The sequence below is a fragment of the Rhinopithecus roxellana genome, chromosome 12 (assembly GCF_007565055.1).
Source record: "Rhinopithecus roxellana isolate Shanxi Qingling chromosome 12, ASM756505v1, whole genome shotgun sequence".
NCBI lineage: Eukaryota > Metazoa > Chordata > Mammalia > Primates > Cercopithecidae > Rhinopithecus > Rhinopithecus roxellana.
Window position 1 is genome coordinate 131,039,797 of NC_044560.1, and position 17,136 is coordinate 131,056,932.

At 50.5% G+C, this 17,136-nt stretch overlaps 2 protein-coding genes across 8 annotated transcripts in view; both read right to left on the reverse strand.

Annotated features, from left to right (window-relative positions):
• Positions 1–9,634, reverse strand: part of HNRNPUL1 (heterogeneous nuclear ribonucleoprotein U like 1) — a 46,504-nt gene extending 36,870 nt beyond the window's left edge. The window contains exons 1-2 of one of the 6 annotated variants that reach the window (XM_010380813.2): positions 9,532–9,589; positions 3,417–3,539 (exon numbers count right to left, since the gene is read on the reverse strand). In XM_010380813.2, coding sequence (XP_010379115.1) covers positions 3,417–3,534 — 118 coding nt within the window. In that variant the 5' untranslated portion in view covers positions 3,535–3,539; positions 9,532–9,589. Of the gene's footprint in view, positions 1–3,416; positions 3,540–7,310; positions 7,949–9,531 lie in introns of those variants that run through there. The other 5 variants (XM_010380808.2, XM_010380814.2, XM_010380807.2 and 2 more) reach the window with 5 other exon arrangements.
• Positions 9,635–10,329: 695 nt separating this feature from the next.
• The window catches only part of AXL (AXL receptor tyrosine kinase), a 45,632-nt gene continuing 38,825 nt past the window's right edge, over positions 10,330–17,136 (reverse strand). The window contains exons 18-20 of one of the 2 annotated variants that reach the window (XM_010380815.2): positions 15,828–15,987; positions 14,791–14,927; positions 10,330–12,543 (exon numbers count right to left, since the gene is read on the reverse strand). In XM_010380815.2, the coding sequence (XP_010379117.2) occupies positions 12,192–12,543; positions 14,791–14,927; positions 15,828–15,987 (649 nt within the window). In that variant the 3' untranslated portion in view covers positions 10,330–12,191. The remainder of the gene's footprint in view (positions 12,544–14,790; positions 14,928–15,827; positions 15,988–17,136) is intronic. The other variant, XM_010380816.2, reaches the window with a different exon arrangement.

The following is a 17,136-nucleotide window of genomic DNA, read 5'->3' on the forward strand; positions in this document are numbered from 1 at the left end:
AAGAAAAGGCACTGGGGGGCCACAACACAGTAAAAGCAGCACAAAACTGGGGGTCAGTCCGGGCTCCATCAGTTCTCAATAGTGGGACCCTGCTTTCCAAATAGTAAGGCACAAATGATAAGGAATGCTGCTTATTAACCAAAAGGTCTAGTCTGGGAGCAAGTTTCCTAGGTTCTAGCCCCAGCTCTGCCATCGGACAAGCCAACTCCTCAATCTATAAAATGGGGAGGAGAGGCCAGGAGTGGTGGCTCACACCTGTAATCCCAGCACTCTGGAAGGCCGAGGTGGGCGGATCACGAGGTCAGGAGATCAAGACCATCCTGGCCAACATGGTGAAACCTCGTGTCTACTAAAAACACACAAAAAATTAGCTGGGTGTGGTGGTGGGTGCCTGTAGTTCCAACTACTCGGGAAGCTGAGGCAGGAGAATCGCTTGAACTTGGGAGGCGGAGCTTGCAGTAAGCCAAGATCGCGCCACTGCACTCCAGCCTGGGCAACAGAGCAAGACTCTGTCTCAACAAAAAAAAAAAAAAAAAAAAAAAAAAAAAGGAAAGAGAGAGTTGGCATCACGGGGAACTTTGTTCTATAAAAATATATACTTAACATGCTTGGGAAATCCTAAGTTTAAACAATACAACACAAAGTTTTTTGTCTATTTTTTATTAAAAAAAATATTTTCAGCAACACCAGCTCAAGACGACACAAGGTTTTTAAATTTATTAAAAAAAAATTTTTTTTTTGGAGACAGAGGCTTACTGTTGCCCAGGCTGGAATGCAGTGGTGCCATCACGGCTCACTGGAGCCTCAACTTCCTAGCTCAAGCCATCCTCCCACCTCAGCGTCAAGAGTAGCTGGGACTTGGCTGGGCTCAGTGACTCATGCCTGTAATCCCAGCACTTTGGGAGGCCGAGGTGGGCAGATCACCTGAGGTCAGGAGTTTGAGACCAGCCTGGCCAACATGGTGAAACCCCATCTCTACTAAAAATACAAAACTTAGCCAGGCGTGGTGGCAGGCACCTGAAATCTCAGCTACTCAGGAGGCTGAGGCAGGAGAATCGCTTGAATCCGAGAGGCAGAGATTGCAGTGAGCCGAGATCGCACCATTGCACTCCAGCCTGGGGAACAAGAGTGAGACTTCGTCTCAAAAACAAACAACAACAAAAAAGAGTAGCTGGGGTCAGGCGCGGTGGCTCACGCCTGTAATCCCACCCAGCACTTTGGGAGGCCGAGGCGGGCGGATCACAAGGTCAGGAGATCGAGACCATGGTGAAACCCTGTCTCTACTAAAAAAAAGAAATACAAAAAATTAGCCGGGCGCAGTGGCGGGCGCCTGTAGTCCCAGCTACTCAGGAGGCTAAGGCAGGAGAATGGCGTGAACCCGGGAGGCGGAGCATGCAGTGAGCTGAGATCGCGCCACTGCACTCCAGCCTGGGCGACAAAGCAAGACTCCGTCTCAGAAAAAAAAAAAAAAAAAAAAAAGAGTAGCTGGGACTATAGGAATGTGCAACCATGCTCAACCATGCTCAGGTAATATTTTTATTTTTTAAAGAGACAGGGTTATGTTGCCCAGGCTGATCTTGAACTCCTATACTCAAGCAATCTTCCCAAAGTGTTGGGATTACAGGCATGTAATAGCCATCACACTCGGCCTGTTTTTATTTTTGAGGCAAGGTCTTCCTGTCGCCCAGGCTAGAGTGCAGTGCACAATCATAGCTTACTGCAGCCTCGAACTCCTGGGCTCAAGTGATCCTCCTGACTCAGTCTTCTGAGTAGCTGGGACTACAGGCATGTCACCGTGCTCAGTCAAATTTTAATTTTTTCTAAGACAACAGGGGTCTCACTATGTTGCCCAGGCTAGTCTTGGATTCCTAGGCTCAAGTGACCCTCCTACCTTGGCCTCCTAAAGTGCTAGGATTACAAGCACGAGCCACTATGCCCTGACCTACTTTTTAGTTTTTTTTTTCCTTTTAGACAGGGTCTTGCACCGTCACTCAGGCTGGAGTGTAGTGGTGCAATCATAGCTTACTGTAGCCTCAAACTCCTGGGCTCAAGTGATCCTCCTACCTCTGTCTCCTGAGTAGCTTTAACTATAGGTGTGTGCATGTACACAGTCATAGCCATGCCTGGTTAATTTTTCAATTTTTTGTAGAGAAGGGGTCTCACTATGTTGCCCAGTCTGGTCTGGAACTCCTGGTCTCAAATGATCCTACTACCTTGGCCTCCCAAAGTGTTGGAATTATAGGTGTGAGCCAGTGCACCTGGCTTGAGGCCTGACACACAGCTGTTTTGTTTTTTTTTTTTTTTTAAATTCAGGACTTCTCAGCGCCTTTAATGTTCTAACAAGCACAGTGAATTTCCAAGAGATGATATAGCACATGCTACATTTTCCAGACACATTTGGCTAGGGAACCCTTTTCTGAGAATCCCCTAATAATATCCCCTGGAACAATAATCTTCAGAACATGAGAAATACCAGATTAGACTTAGAAGGCTCTTTCTGGCTCCCCCATTCTAAGATCCTAAATAAGATTCAAACATTAGTCTAGGGGGTCTCAACTCTCCAGGGTCCTGAGACTAACATCTTTTTTTTTTTTTTTTTTTGATGGAGTTTCACTCTTGTTGCCCAGACTGAGTGCAATGGCACGATCTTGGCTCACTGCAAACTCTGCCTCCCAGGTTCAAGTGATTCTCCTACCTTAGTCTCCCAAGTAGCTGGGATTACAGGTGCCCGCCACCACACCTGGCTAATTTTTGTATTTTTTTTTTGGAGACAGAGTCTCACTCTGTTGCCCAGGCTGGAGTGCAGTGGCACAATCTCGGCTCACCACAAGCTCCGCCTCCCAGGTTCACGCCATTCTCCTGCCTCAGCCTCCCGAGTAGCTGGGACTACAGGTGGCCGCCACCACGCCCGGCTAATATTTTGTATTTTTAGTAGAGACGGGGTTTCACCGTATTAGCCAGGATGGTCTCGATCTCCTGACCTTGTGATCCGCCCACCTCGGCCTCCCAAAGTGCTGGGATTACAGGCGTGAGCCACCGTGCCGGGCCTAATTTTTGTATTTTTAGTAGAGACGGGTTTCACCATGTTGGCCAGGCTGGTCTTGAACTCCGAACCTTAGGTGATCCGCCCGCCTTGGCCTCCCAAAGTACAGGAATTACAGGAGTGAGCCACCGCACCGGGCTGATACTAACATCACTTTTATACAGATACCGTGGAACCTCCCCTCTCCCAACACTTGGAAGTAGGACTGAGATCTTTCCTTTAAACAATTCTTGCCAGAGTCACAAAGTCTAGATGAATTGCCCAACAAAAAAGATGCATAGTTTCTCTGGGAAGACACACTCTAAGCAGAGGGTAAAGGCTCCACGTAGATTCTGTTTCCATCCAAAGAGATGAACCATGTGTATTTTCCTACCTGGGCGATAGACCTGCTGCTGCTCCATTTCCAGTGGTCTCCTCTCGTAGCCGGACTCGTTTTCTTGTTTGATGACTTGGGTATCATAAAATTGGTTCTGCCTGGTAATATTGTCCATGACATCTTAAAACAAAATAAAAAATGGCCAATTAGAGGGGCGGTTCATGGAGAACCCTGGACCAAATGGTCCAGAAGGCATCTGCGGGCCCAGGAGCTCAACTTAAGAGTGGTAAGAATAACAATATTAACTATTCATGGAGTGCATACTATACTCCAGAGCCTGGGATACGGCTGAAGACAAACTTGCCCCACTGAAGCCTTCAGTTTAGGGAGACAGACAAATCTTAAAACAAATACATGCAAAAATTTAATATGATTGTGTTGAAGGCTACAAAGTAGTACCAGGAGCTAAGAAAGGGACCTGGAAAATAACAGATAAGCCTTGACTCAAAGGATACATAGGTGATGACTCAGTGATGAGAATGGAGAATGTTACTGGGGTTGGGATAACACATGTGAAATCTCAGAGGTGGAACTAAAACCAGAAATTCCCTCAAGAACCTTGCCGCCTAACCCAGAGAGAACTTTAGAAAGCTAGGATGGGCAGCATACAGGCTCTCCTCCCCAGGGGCTAGCTCTCAGTTAGGGCCCCAAGGGCCCTACTGTTGGCTATGCCAGGAGCCCTGAGGCAGAACCAAAGGGAAGGAGAGACTATTCTGCCACTTGCTAACTGACTGGATACCTTCTCAGAGGATAAATACATCTGGGCACAAACCAGGTGCAGTCCAAAGGGAGGAAAGTCACAGGTCACATGGTTTGCTATGGGTCTGTTTACCAGGGTTGAAGGAGGGCTTAAGGAAGGCATGAAGGGGGCTCAAAGGACTTTGTTGTAGCAAGTAATGGAGACAGGAAGAAATAGCATTATCTCCTTAATTGGAACACAGGGCCCTTTCAAACTATTCTGCTGCTTCCAGGCTCCACGCGGAGTACTCCGCTTCCCACAAAGCCTCTTTTCCTGAGCATCTCTCCTGTGTCCACAGAGGCAGCCTCTCCTGGAGAGGCTATGATTCTAGGGTCCTTCTCCACTTCCTAAAACATCCCCCTTCTAATAAAAGGCAGGCCCAGTGTTAAGCCCCTCACACATGCGATTTCATTCATAACACCCCCCAGGGGCTACAGCGGCTGTGAACACACTATTTGTTGATTAACTGCATTTTACACGCAAGGAAACCAGGCTCACAGAGGTGAAGTGACTTGCCAGTATCTTTAAGCCAGATTTGAAATGAAGTCTGTCTGAGTCTAGAATCTACGCTCCAAAGCACCTAATTCGCTTTCCTCTCAGAGATGACTCTCTGGCCAGACCACCAGGTGACTACTACCCCACTACCCTTTCTTGCTAGGCATTCCTGCCACGGTCCCTCCTGCTCTAGACACACACACAGGCCCACTCCTTTCTTCACAAGTCTCTGCAATGGGAAGTCCTCTTTCCAGCACCTGGGTCCTGGATAATCTCTAGGCCACTGCCTATCCCAAATCCACACTCGCATTATCTCCCTCCGGGAAACTCTCTCTTATGAACAAGTATCCAGTGCCGATCCCAAATCTTGTCTCCTCTGTTACCTCATTTCTGTCCTCATTCCCTTAGCCCCAAGTCCCATGGTGCCCTCTTTTCAGAAAAACTCCACAAACTCTTATGCCAGAATCCCTTCTACTTACTCCTTAATTTTTCCAGTCCCCCCATTTCCCAGTCCTACTAGAAAGCTGCCCTGAGGCCTGGTGCAGTGATTCACGTCTGTAATCCCAGCACTTCAGGAGGCTGAGGTGAGCAGATCACTTGAATCCAGGAGTTCAAGACCAGCCTGGGCAATATAGCGAGACCCCATCTGTATTTTATTTTATTTTATTTATTTATTTTTTTTTTTGAGACGGAGTCTCGCTCTGCCGCCCAGGCTGGAGTGCTGTGGCCAGATCTCAGCTCACTGCAAGCTCCGCCTCCCGGGTTCAGGCCATTCTCCTGCCTCAGCCTCCCGAGTAGCTGGGACTACAGGCGCCCACCACCTCGCCCGGCTAATTTTTTTGCATTTTTTAGTAGAGACGGGGTTTCACTGTGTTAGCCAGGATGGTCTCGATCTCCTGACCTCGTGATCCGCCCGTCTCGGGCTCCCAAAGTGCTGGGATTACAGGCTTGAGCCACCGCGCCCGGCCCCCATCTGTATTTTAAAAACAGAGAAGAAAGCAAGCTGCTTTTCCTTTTCTGCGACGAAGTTTCACTCTTGTTGCCCAGGCTGAAGTGCAATGGCATAATCTCGGCTGACCACAACCTCCCCATCCCAGGTTCAAGCGATTCTTCTGCCTCCGCCTCCCAAGTAGCTGGGACTACAGGTGCCCACCACCACGCCCGGCTAATTTTTGTAATTTTAGTAGAGACGGGTGACGGGGTTTCACTATGTTGACCAGGCTGGTCTTGAACTCCTGACCTCGTGATCCGCCCGCCTCGGCCTCCCAAAGTGCTGGGATTACAGGCGTGAGCCACTGCACCCGGCCCGAAAGTTGCTTTTTTCTAACTGAAGATTCACTCCGTCCTATACCAGGGTTTCCTCTCCTCAGACAACCGCAGATCTACCCGAACTCATTCCCAGAGTCACACCTCCTGGCTGATGCAGAGTTCTGTGCTGCTCGCTGAAGGCCCCCACTCCCTGGGGAGACAAATAACTGCTTCTGGGAATTGCCGATATCTCTTGGAGACGCTCAGGTCCAGAAACATTCCCCACACTCCATTCTGAGGCCTCCAGTGAAGTCAACAGGTTTTCTTTCTCTTTGCTCCCTACAGCCTCCCCCCTCCCCATATTCGCTAAGCCAAATACATACTCCTTCTGTGCTGGACACAGGATCGTCTGTCTCCTGCCACATATTTCATCCACTTGGAATGTTACCAACTCATCTGCCCCCATCCCACCCGCAGCTACCCCGTTCTCCAAAAAGCCCACAGTTAGCTCTAGACCATTCAGCAGCAGCCTCAGAATTATTTGTCCTCAGTCTTCTTAGCTCTAGACCCCCAGATCCTTTGTCGAGGGAAAAATCCTCTCCCCATCCAGCCTCTGGACACCAGGGCTCCCTACACCTCTTCTAGAAGCCAACCAGAAAGTCCCCAGATCTCCCAGCACCAAATGTCCAGGCTGTGCCTGCTTCAAGGGTGGCCTTCCACCCCCGGACGAGAGATGGGGGTGCCCCCTCGCTCAATCTCCCGCAGCCCCTAAATGCTCACCAGCCAAACTCCAAAGCACTGAGTCCATTAGACCCTCCCCAGCCACAGACACCAGCGCCTCCACCTCACCCACCCACCCCCGAACCAAATAGGAGAACTATCCAGGATCGCATCCAGCGGCATACTCCAGGATTCTGCTTCCTCAAAACTCTCGCAGCCCCGCACACCTGGACATTCTTTCCCCACCCTGGAAACACGGCTCCCCACCCCCCAGCCCACACGCTGGGCTGGCAAGGCCGCCAAGCCCAAGGAGCTCCGAACCCCAGGATCCCCATTTTCGAGACCCTCCCAACCCATATGGAAAACCTCTTGTTCTTCCGACTCTCTTCGGCTCCAGAAACCAGTTTCCGGTCTCCGATCCCTACGGTAAGGAATCCTCCCCGCCACCCCCGTCCCTCACCTCCGAAACCCAGAAGCCCCTCCCCCAGTGTCCCCCCTGCACCGAGTGTCTGGATCCACCCTCCGGTCGTGCCGGGGCCCTTGTCCCCAGATCCTTTTCGGCGGCAGGTAGCGGGATCCCCAGATCCTCAGGTCGTCTCCCCGACCTCAGGCGCTGGACTCCCGCGTCCCACAGCCCTTTCCTCGGCCCAGGCTCCGGGCTCCCCGGCCCCCGCCCCGCGCACTCTCACAATGTCCGTCCGGCCCCGAGTAGCCGCCGGGCTCCGCGTGCGGCTGCAGCCCGGGCGGCGGTGGCTGCGCGGTCCCCTCCAGCTCGGAGCCCCCCTCGGTCTCGACCTCCTCGTTGATGTGCCCGGGTCGCCCCGGTTCGTCGTCGGCCTCGAGCTCCCGCTCGTCGTCAGGCTCCTCGGCCTCCAACGCCGCCTGCAGCCGCTCAGCAAGCTCGGCCTTGAGGCCTCGAGTGTCCAGGCCGCGGCGCTGCAGCTCCTCGCGAAGTTCGTTCACCTTCAGACGGCGCACATCCATGGCCCGGGCCCCCGGGGTGGCCCCCGAGCCCGGCCCGGCCTCCCAGGGCTCTGTCCCCCTTAAACCTTTCCTGTCAGGAGGCGAAGGGGGAAAGGGGGGGGGCCCACTCCAATGGCGGCGGCGGCTCAAAATGGCCGCCGCCACCGCCTCCCCCTTCACCTGTGCCTCGTCCGATGTAATACGAGTGCCAATTGGTCAATGCATGGGGCAACGGGCGCGGGCCCGGAGACCTAGCCAATCAGAGTGCGGTTTTCAAAACAACGGCAGCGAGAAGGCCTAGGAGCTACCGGGTAGGAAGCGTTGGCCTACGTCGAAGCCGAGGCCGGAGCGGAGGGCGGGAAAAGGCAGGAGGCGGAGCGTGCGCTGATTGGGTAGCTCTCGCGCGCCGGCTGCAGTAAAGCCCAATGAAAATAAGGGAGTAACGCTTTGGACCAATCAGCGGTGAGATCTCAGAATGAGCGTCCGACGGCCTTGCCTGCGCAGTCCTTTCATCAAACTAAGTGTCTCTGTAACACACATTCCGATTGGTGTACATCTCCCGCCCCTTGAGGAGTCCGAGCGGGTAAAACCACTAGAACCAATCAAATGGAGGGTCGTCAGAAACCCCTCCTTCCTGTTGCCTTTAAGAAACCGGAAAGAAATGAATTCACCAGGGGCCCGCCCCTTGCCGTTAGGGCGGTTTCAAAACAATCTGCCCACCAATCGCAGTTATTGTCTTAGCTCACTAAAGCGTAGAGATGGCTCGTTTTAGGAAAAGTGCCCCAGATTGGCCGTGCTTCAGAGGACTGCCTCACAAATTTCGCTGTAGGAGGAGGTATACGAAATAGAGATTAAGTGGATATACAGTTCGTAATCTGGAAGGAACCCAGTTGCCTTTAGTAAAAGCAAAATTTTGACTTTAGAGAGTCCCGAAGGTTTGGCTATAGAGACTAGACTAACAACGGGAGGCTAGTTGTAAAGGACACGGCCTGCCCTTCCCTTGGGTAGTCCGCGGCCGCCTTGCTCTATGGTCGGTGCCTGACGTGGAACGGGCGCTCTGCACGCGACCATAGAGCCTTCCCCTTCCGAAAGACATCCAGAAGTTCATCGACCGCCCTCTCCAATCCTCTAATCGGCTGTTCCCGTAAATCGGGCTGTCTGGCGTCTGTATTGACAAGCTCAAACCCATAGATCCGTTTCAAACCCACGGATCCGTCATTAACCTTCGCGCTCATGAATACAAAAGCCACAGAGCTTCCCTGTGTCTAATGCTGCACCACCTGTCGCCTCTAACTCAGAAAACAAAACTCGAGTAAGACGCAATCGGGATACATGATGCAGACGCCCACTGCCTCCTGAGCCACACGTTAAGCCCGCAGAAGCCACACACCGTTTCTACTTAGACAAAGGCACACCCCGCAGTCGTAAACAAACAGGCGTGCGTCAGATCAGACGCATCCAGTTCTTTTTTTTTGTTTTTTTTTTGGGGGGGGACGGAGTCTCGCTCTTGTTGCCCAGGCTGGAGTGCAGGGCCTCGATCTCAGCTCACCGCAACCTCTGCCTCCCGTGTTCAAGCGATTCTCCTGCCTCAGCCTTCCGAGTAGCTGGGATTACAGGTCCCCACCACCGCGCCCGGGTAATTTTTGTATTTTTAGTAGAGAGGGGTTTCACCATGTCGGCCAGACTGGTCTCGAACTCCTGACCTCAAGTGATCCGCCCGCCTCGGCTTCCCAAAGTGCTGGGATTACAGGCGTGAGCCACCGCGCCCGGCCCCAAATCTGATCTGCTTTGGGTAAGGTACCCAGCTGCAGTGTAGAGGTGCCCACTACGGTCCGCAGAGGCAGGCGGCATCGAATGATAAAGATAACACAGGATAGTTGCACTACAAGCGAACACTACAGCAACCCAGACACACAGCACCCACTCAGCAGCGGGACAGACACTCACGTGGGCCCAGAGGTTCCAGTCCAGACACCCCGCCCCTCGCCCACGTCCGACTTCCTCTCTCTCTCCTCCCAGCTTCCCACAATGATTTGTTCTAAAAAAGTTTGTGGCCCGGATTGAACTGTCCCCGGTTCTCAGGAGTCGCCACTGGAGGGCGTCCGGGCGCTGCCAAGGGTTTCTCCATTTGCTGCCGGCCACACCCGCGAACGCCCGCTCGCGAGTGCGTGCCAGACACGGTGGGTTGGTCTTGGCTGGAGGCCCCTTGTGGGTCGGTGATGGTCAAAGGTGTTCTGTGCCTGTGTTTCTATGTCAGTCTGAACGTTCTGGGCTGTGAGTACCTGTTGTAATCTCCATGTCTCTTGAGTATTTGTGTCACTTGACTCTGGGTCTGTATCTTCCTATTGGTGACAGGTATCTGCCTGAGCATGTTTGTAAATATGTTTGTGTCTGTGTAATTCTGTGTATCTGTGTTACTCTATGCATCTGAATTTCAGTCTTTGTATTTGTGACCAGGTCCCCCCGGGGTGTGTCCATTAATTCATGTGTCTGTTACTTTGCGGGGGGACAGGTGTGTGTGTGTCTGTGATGCTGGATCTGTATGCCAGTTCCTCACTGGGCGTTTCTGAGAGCCCGTGTCTCTGCTTGTGTGTCTTTTTGTCTATCTGTATGTTCATCTCTACCCTCTTTAGTGAGGAGAGAATTCCAAGACCCCACCAAGCCTTCTTTTTTCTGATGCGGGAAACTGAATTGCCAGGGAATGGGGCCACATCACAGCTAAAAGGAGACAAGAGGAGACAAAAGCTCTTTGATATACAAAGTTTTATGTGACCTGAGCCCCTCTGAAGGCACCAGAGTCCACACTCTATACTCCGAAGATGAGGGATTGGCTCAGGGGGGCAACATAACCCGGAAGGTGGGAGATCGTCCATCCCCTGCGGGAAAGGAGGCATCCCTAATGCATTGCACAGGCTTGAAGGGGGCACACCCCCACAGGAGGGGAGGAGGAAGCAATGATGGCTAAAAAGGAGAGGGGCATCCCAAAGAATACTACAGTATAGGGTTAGAACCTTGGAATTGCACCTAATAATCTAAACCTGTGGACCTTTAGACTCTTAGAAACTTAGAACATTTGAGCCTTAGAACTACAGTGCCTAGAACTATAAGATTTTAGAAATGTGGATTCTTGGACGCTTAACCATGGTCCTAGAGAGGCAGAATGCAGCAAAGAACCTAAAGGTGTCCAACATTAGAAATGATTAGAACTTGGTGTCTAGTTAGTCACAACTGAGTGTGAGAGTCTTATAACTTAGATGCTTAGGATCCAGAATCTTGGACCAATGGAATCTAAAGTGCCTTGAAACAGAACAAACCATTAGAATCTTATTTAATTGTCTAGAATCTTGGAGCATCTGATCTAGAATCTTAGACACAGAGAATCTAAGATCTTAGAGTAAGTCTTAGAATATCACATCTTAGAACATTGGACCTTAGAAACTCTTATCTTTAGACTCTTAAAACTTTTGAATTGCAGATTCTAGAGCTTTTGACCCTTAGGATGTAGGATCTTATACAAGAGAATCTATTATCATAAAGCCTCAGAAACTATAATTGATCATCATTAGAATCTTAGAACTTGAGAAGATAAAATTTTGAAGGTTTATGGTCTAGAGTCTTACAGCCAGAGTATCTAGACTCTCAGAGCCTTAAAACATCATATTTTAGATACTAGGCCTTAGAACCTCCATGTCTAGAATTAAAGAATCTTTAGAATCTAGAATCTTACATTCTAAGGACTCTGAACCCTAGAAAAATAAAAATCTAGAATCATAGAGCCTTAGATCCTAAAATCAGAATCTTAGAGCTTTAAAACCTAAAACCTTGAGGCCTTATCAAAAATATTAGAACCAGAAAATCTAAAACCACAGAATCTCAGAGCCTTAGAATAGTAGGTCTTAAGGTTGAGTGCAGTGGCTCATGCCTGTAATCCCAGCACTTTGGGAGGCCGAGGTGGGTGGATCACTTGAGGTCAGGAGTTTTAGACCAGCCTGGTCAGCATGGTGAAACCCTGTCTCTACTAAAAATACAAAAATGAGCCAGGTGTGGTGGCGGGTGCCTGTAATCCCGGCTACTTGGGAGGCCGAGGCAGGAAAATCATTTGAACTTGGTAGGTGGAGGTTGCAGTGAGGCAAGATTGCATCACCGCACTCCAGCCTGGGTGACAGAGTGAGACTCTATCTCAAAAAAAAAAAAGAAAAGAAAAGAAAAAATAGTAGGCCTTAAAACCTTAGCATTTTAATGGAATTAGAGACTTTGGAATTTCAGGTCCTTAGAACCAAAGACTCATAGCATCTTTGAAACCTAGAACCTTTGAATCTAGACTCTTTGAACCTTAGACTCTAGAGTCTTGGAATGTTAATACCTGGGAGGACTTCACATATTGCAATCCAACCCCTTCCTTTTACAGATGGTGATGCTACTGCTTTCAAGGTGATGCTACTGTACAGAGAAGGGGAGGGACCTGTCTGGGATGGAGGTGGGATAGGTAGGAAGATAAGGCTTCAGGTGGGGATAAGGCCTGGGGTGGGGAAGTGGGGAGGTGGAGTTTCCCCCAGTGGCAGTGCCTAGCTTGGATCCTGAGAGGGAGTCCCAGGTGGAGGGTTGTCTCAGGCGCCATCCTCCTGCCCTGGGGCTGCTGGGGAGCCCCTATCAGCAGGCTGAGCAGGGCTAGGGGTTGTGGAAGGGCAGAGGACATAGCGTCCAGCAGGATGGACCTCAGCCGAAGTGAGGCAGCTACAGGAATCCTTAGGGTCTGGCTGGGTTGGGGGGTCAGCTCCTCCAGCAGCTCCAGGGGGTTCAGGATAACCTCCACCCTCATCCATGTTGACATAGAGGATTTCGTCAGGCTCCTGGGCAGGAGGCAAGGCCTTCAGTGTGTTCTCCAAATCTTCCCGCAGCTCTGTAAAACTTGGCCGGTCCTGGGGATTTAGCTCCCAGCACCGCGACATCAAGGCATACCTAGGGCAGCAAAACGAGGGTTGGGAGATTGAGCAGGGACTCAGAAGGGGGGCATTCTGGGAGCCTGGGGACATTTTAGGACACTCAGGGGACTGGGGGCATTTTAGGGGACTGGAGGGAGCCTCAGCAGTTTGAAGCCATCTATGGAGATTTGGGAATTCCCAAGAGTTTCTGAGTTGGGTCCTGGGAGACTCAGGAGCTGGGAAGGGTCTTGGGAAACCTGTCTGGGTATGGAGTAGTATTCTGATGAGGGTTTGCTAGAACAGACCTTCCCAGCTCCCCTGAACAGACTTGCATCAAAGCCTGGCTATGCCTCTTACAAGCTGTACTGGTTTAAAATAGATGCATAAATTCTTTGACCCTCCTCCCTGCAAAAGATGGAGAATAAATCGTCTCCTCTTGAGCATGGGCAGGACTTCGTGACTTGCTTCTGATTTGGCAGAAGCAATGGCGTGTGTGACTTCTGAGACTAGGTCATAAAAGGTATGCGGCTTCCTCACACTTTGTCTTGCCATGTTGTGAGTAAGATCAAGCAGTGCCACAAAGGGGTCCACCTGGCAACGAACTGAAGCCCCCTGCCACAGCCATGTGAGTAAGCCACCTTGAAAGCAATCTTCTAGTCCCAAGCTTCAGATGACTGCAGCCCCCAATGATATCTTTGTAACTTCATTAGAGATCCTGAACCAAAATCACTCTGATAAGCTGTTCCCAATATCCAACTTTCAGAAATCATGTGAGATAAGAAATGTTTGTTGTTTTAAACTACTCGATTTGGGGATATAGATAATAAACACACCAGCTGTGCAACCTTTGACAAATAAATCGCCCTCCCAGACTGGGCACAGTGACTCACGCCTGTAATCCCAGCACTTTGGGAGGCTGGGGCAGGTGGATGATGAGGTAAGGATATCAAGACAATCCTGGCTAATGCAGTAAAATCCCATCTCTACTAAAAATACAAAAAAAAAAAAAAAAAAAAATTAGCTGGGCGTGGTGGCACGTGCCTGTAGTCCCAGCTACTTGGGAGGCTGAGGCAAGAGAATTGCTTGAACCTGGGAGGTTGCAGTGAGCCAAGATCAAGCCATTGCACTCCAGCCTGGGCGACAGAGCGAGACTTCAATAAATAAATAAAAATAAATTACCCTCCCTGTAGGACTGGGTTTTCTCATCTGCAAAGTGGGAATCGTAATGATACCTCTCTACACCATATGGCTGTGGTAAAGACCAAATGATCTAACACATGCCAGGCACCTAAACAGTGCCTTCTAGTCAGTTCAGTAAAAATATTAACTGTTAGCCGGGCACGGTGGCTCAAGCCTGTAATCCCAGCACTTTGGGAGGCTGAGGCGGGCGGATCACGAGGTCAGGAGATCAAGACCATCCTGGCTAACATGGTGAAACCCCACCTGTACTAAAAAATACAAAAAACTAGCCGGGCGAGGTGGCGGGCGCCTGTAGTCCCAGCTACTCAGGAGGCTGAGGCAGGAGAATGGCGTAAACCCAGAAGGCGGAGCTTGCAGTGAGCTGAGATCGGGCCACTGCACTCCAGCCTGGGCAACAGAGCGAGACTCTGTCTCAAAAAAAAAAAAAATGTTAACTGTTATTTTTACTCCTCTCAGCTCTTGGAGTACCCAAGGTGGACTGAGGAGTCTGAAGCCCCAGGCTGTCTCCTTCTGACCCAACCAGCCTTCTCTCTTTACCCTCAAAGTGCTGGCTAAATGTCACGGCCTTCTCCGCATGCTCTAATATTGCAGAGTTTGATAAGCATTCCCTAAAGGATCCTGCAAACATCTCAGAGGAGACCTGAGTCTGGAGAAGGTCAATAAAACAAACTGGAGGGTTTTGCAGAGAGTCCTGGGTGTTGAGGAGCAGGTGGGGGAAGCGTGGTGTGCTCAGGAGTCTGGAATGAGAAGTCTCTGGGAGTGCATGTCCCAAAGGCAGGGCCGCCAGGTAAGACTGTGCTGTTGTTCACTACCCAAGGATACCTGGCTTGGGCGGGGGAGCCAGGGGACTGATTCAGCCCGCATTCCAGACACAGACAAAGGAGGAAAGGGTGCCTTTAGCTGATTTGCACCCCACTGGCCAGTGGTGGCCCTACTCAGAGCATTGGTGAGGGGCAAGTGGGTCATTCAGCATTCTCAGGGATTCTGTCTGGGTTATAGAGAGTACTGGACCTGTGAGGGCCACGTGGGAGTAGTCAGGGGTTTGGAATGAATTCTGGGTTGGGGGAAACCTAAGGGTCCTCACAGTCCATCCAGACAGTCCGCAGGCTGCTTCAGGCGATTTCCCTGGCGCAGATAGTCATAAATCTCGCTGTTCTCCACGCCTGGATATGGGGTTTGGCCTCTTGTGGCAATCTCCCACATTGTCACCCCGAAGGACCACTGTGAGGGGCAGAGGGAAGGGAATTAGACGGTCTCCTGCACAGAATCACCCGCCCCAATACCCAGGTTCATGGGTACACCCACACTTATGTACACATGTTCACAACCATCTTCTGGGAGCATCACAAGTATTCATAGAAACATAATACTTTAGCTGGGTGCGGTGGCTCACGCCTGTAATCCCAGCACTTTGGGAAGCTGAGGTGGGTGGACCACCTGAGGTCAGGAGTTTGAGACCAGCCTGGCCAATATAGTGAAACCCCATCTCTACTAAAAATACAAAAATTAGCCAGGCGTGGTGGTGGGTGCCTGTAATCCTAGCTACTCGGGAGACTGTGGCAGGAGAATCGCTTCAACCCGGGAGGCAGAGGTTGCAGGGAGCCGAGACATTCATGCCACTGCACTCTAGCCTGGGTGACAGCATGAGACTCCATGTCAAAAAAAGAAAAAAAAAGAAAGAAAAAAAATATATATGTAAAGTACTTGACACAGGTATACACATGAATAAGTAACTTTTGTGGATGCATACACATGCTCATCATCACACGCATATACACACTTCATGGACACATGAGCTCATGTGCCACTCTGCACACCCTGGCTGTCCACATTCTATGAGTGTGTGTGCATGCACACATAATCACTGCAGCTTCTTCTAACCTAAACTGTCTACACTGCTACCATGCACACGTGGGCCTGTATTTATCCTGGGCATGTATACACCACTGTTCAGAGATGCCCACTATACTCCAAGACATGCCTAGCCCATGTAGACAAGCCCCTGCAAAGGGAATCCCACATGTCCCTGTGACCCTTGCATTCACAGCCGCCCAGGCATAGTGTGTGATGGTCAGGCCATGCCCTCCCATGGTTCCCCACTCTTGGTGGGGATGCACGTACCACATCACTCTTGCTCGTGTAGACACGGTCAGCTAGACTCTCAATGGCAATCCACTTGACTGGCATCTTGGCGATACGTCCCTGGCGGTAGTAGTCCCCATTGTAGATCTTCTTGGAGAGCCCGAAGTCCGCCACACACACGGACATGTTCTCATTCAGCCTGTTTGGATTGGGGAAAGGAACAGGGTCAGGGCATCGGTCATCTCCACCAGGAAGTCTGCCCTGGCTCTCAGACACATCTGCACCTCCTCCCCTCACTGTCCTGGCTGCAGGGTGGAGATATGTCTCCCAAATCTTCATCCCATGCCAGAAGGGAACTGCTTTACTTCTTGTTCACTCTGTCAAATGAGGATGGGACAAAGGGCTTCCTCAGGCCTTCCCAACTTTGGCTCTTTGCTAGATTCTAAGGTCCTTCCTTGGGTTTGATTCCTTGATGAAAAAACATTTTTTTTTCTTGAAGTATACTGTACATACGGAAATGTGCACAAGTCGTAAGTGAGCAGCTCACTGAATTTTCACACACACACACACACCCATGTAACCAGCACCCAAATAAAAAACAGAACGTGGCTGGGCACGGTGGCTCACGCCTGTTATCCCAGCACTTTGGGAGGCCAAGGCAGGTGGACCACTTGAGGTCAGGAGTTCGAGACCAGCCTGGCCAACATAGTGAAACTCTTGTCTCTACTAAAAGTACAAAAATTAGCCAGGTGTTGTGGTGCACACCTGAAATCCCAGCTACCTGGGAAGCTGAAGCAAGAGAATCAGTTGAACCCAGTAGGTGGAGGTTGCAGTGAACTGAGATCGCGCCAGTGCACTCCAGCCTGGGTAACAGAGCAAGTGAGACTCCGTCTCAAAAAAAAAAAAAAAAAAAAAAGGCCAGGCACAGTGGCTGAAGCCTGTAATTTCAGCACCTTGGGAGGCCAAGGTGGGAGGATCACTTGAGGCTAGGAGTTCAAGACCAGCCTGGAAAACAAAACAAGACCCTGTCTCTACAAAAAAATTTAAAAATTAGGTGGACATGGTGGCACATGTCTGTAGTCCCAGCTACTTAGGAGGCTGAGGCAGAAAGATAGCTTGAACCAGTAGTTGGAGGCTACAGTGAGCTATGATCATGCCACTGCACCCCACACTAAAGGACAGAGTAACACTCTGTCAAAACAAAAAAGAAAAGAAGAAAGGGAACGAAAGAGAAAGAAACGGAAAGAGAGAGGGAGGGAGGGAGGGAGGGAGGAAAGGAAGGAAGGAAGGAAGGAAGGAAGGAAGGAAGGAAGGAAGGAAGGAAGGAAGGAAGGAAGGAAGGAGAAAG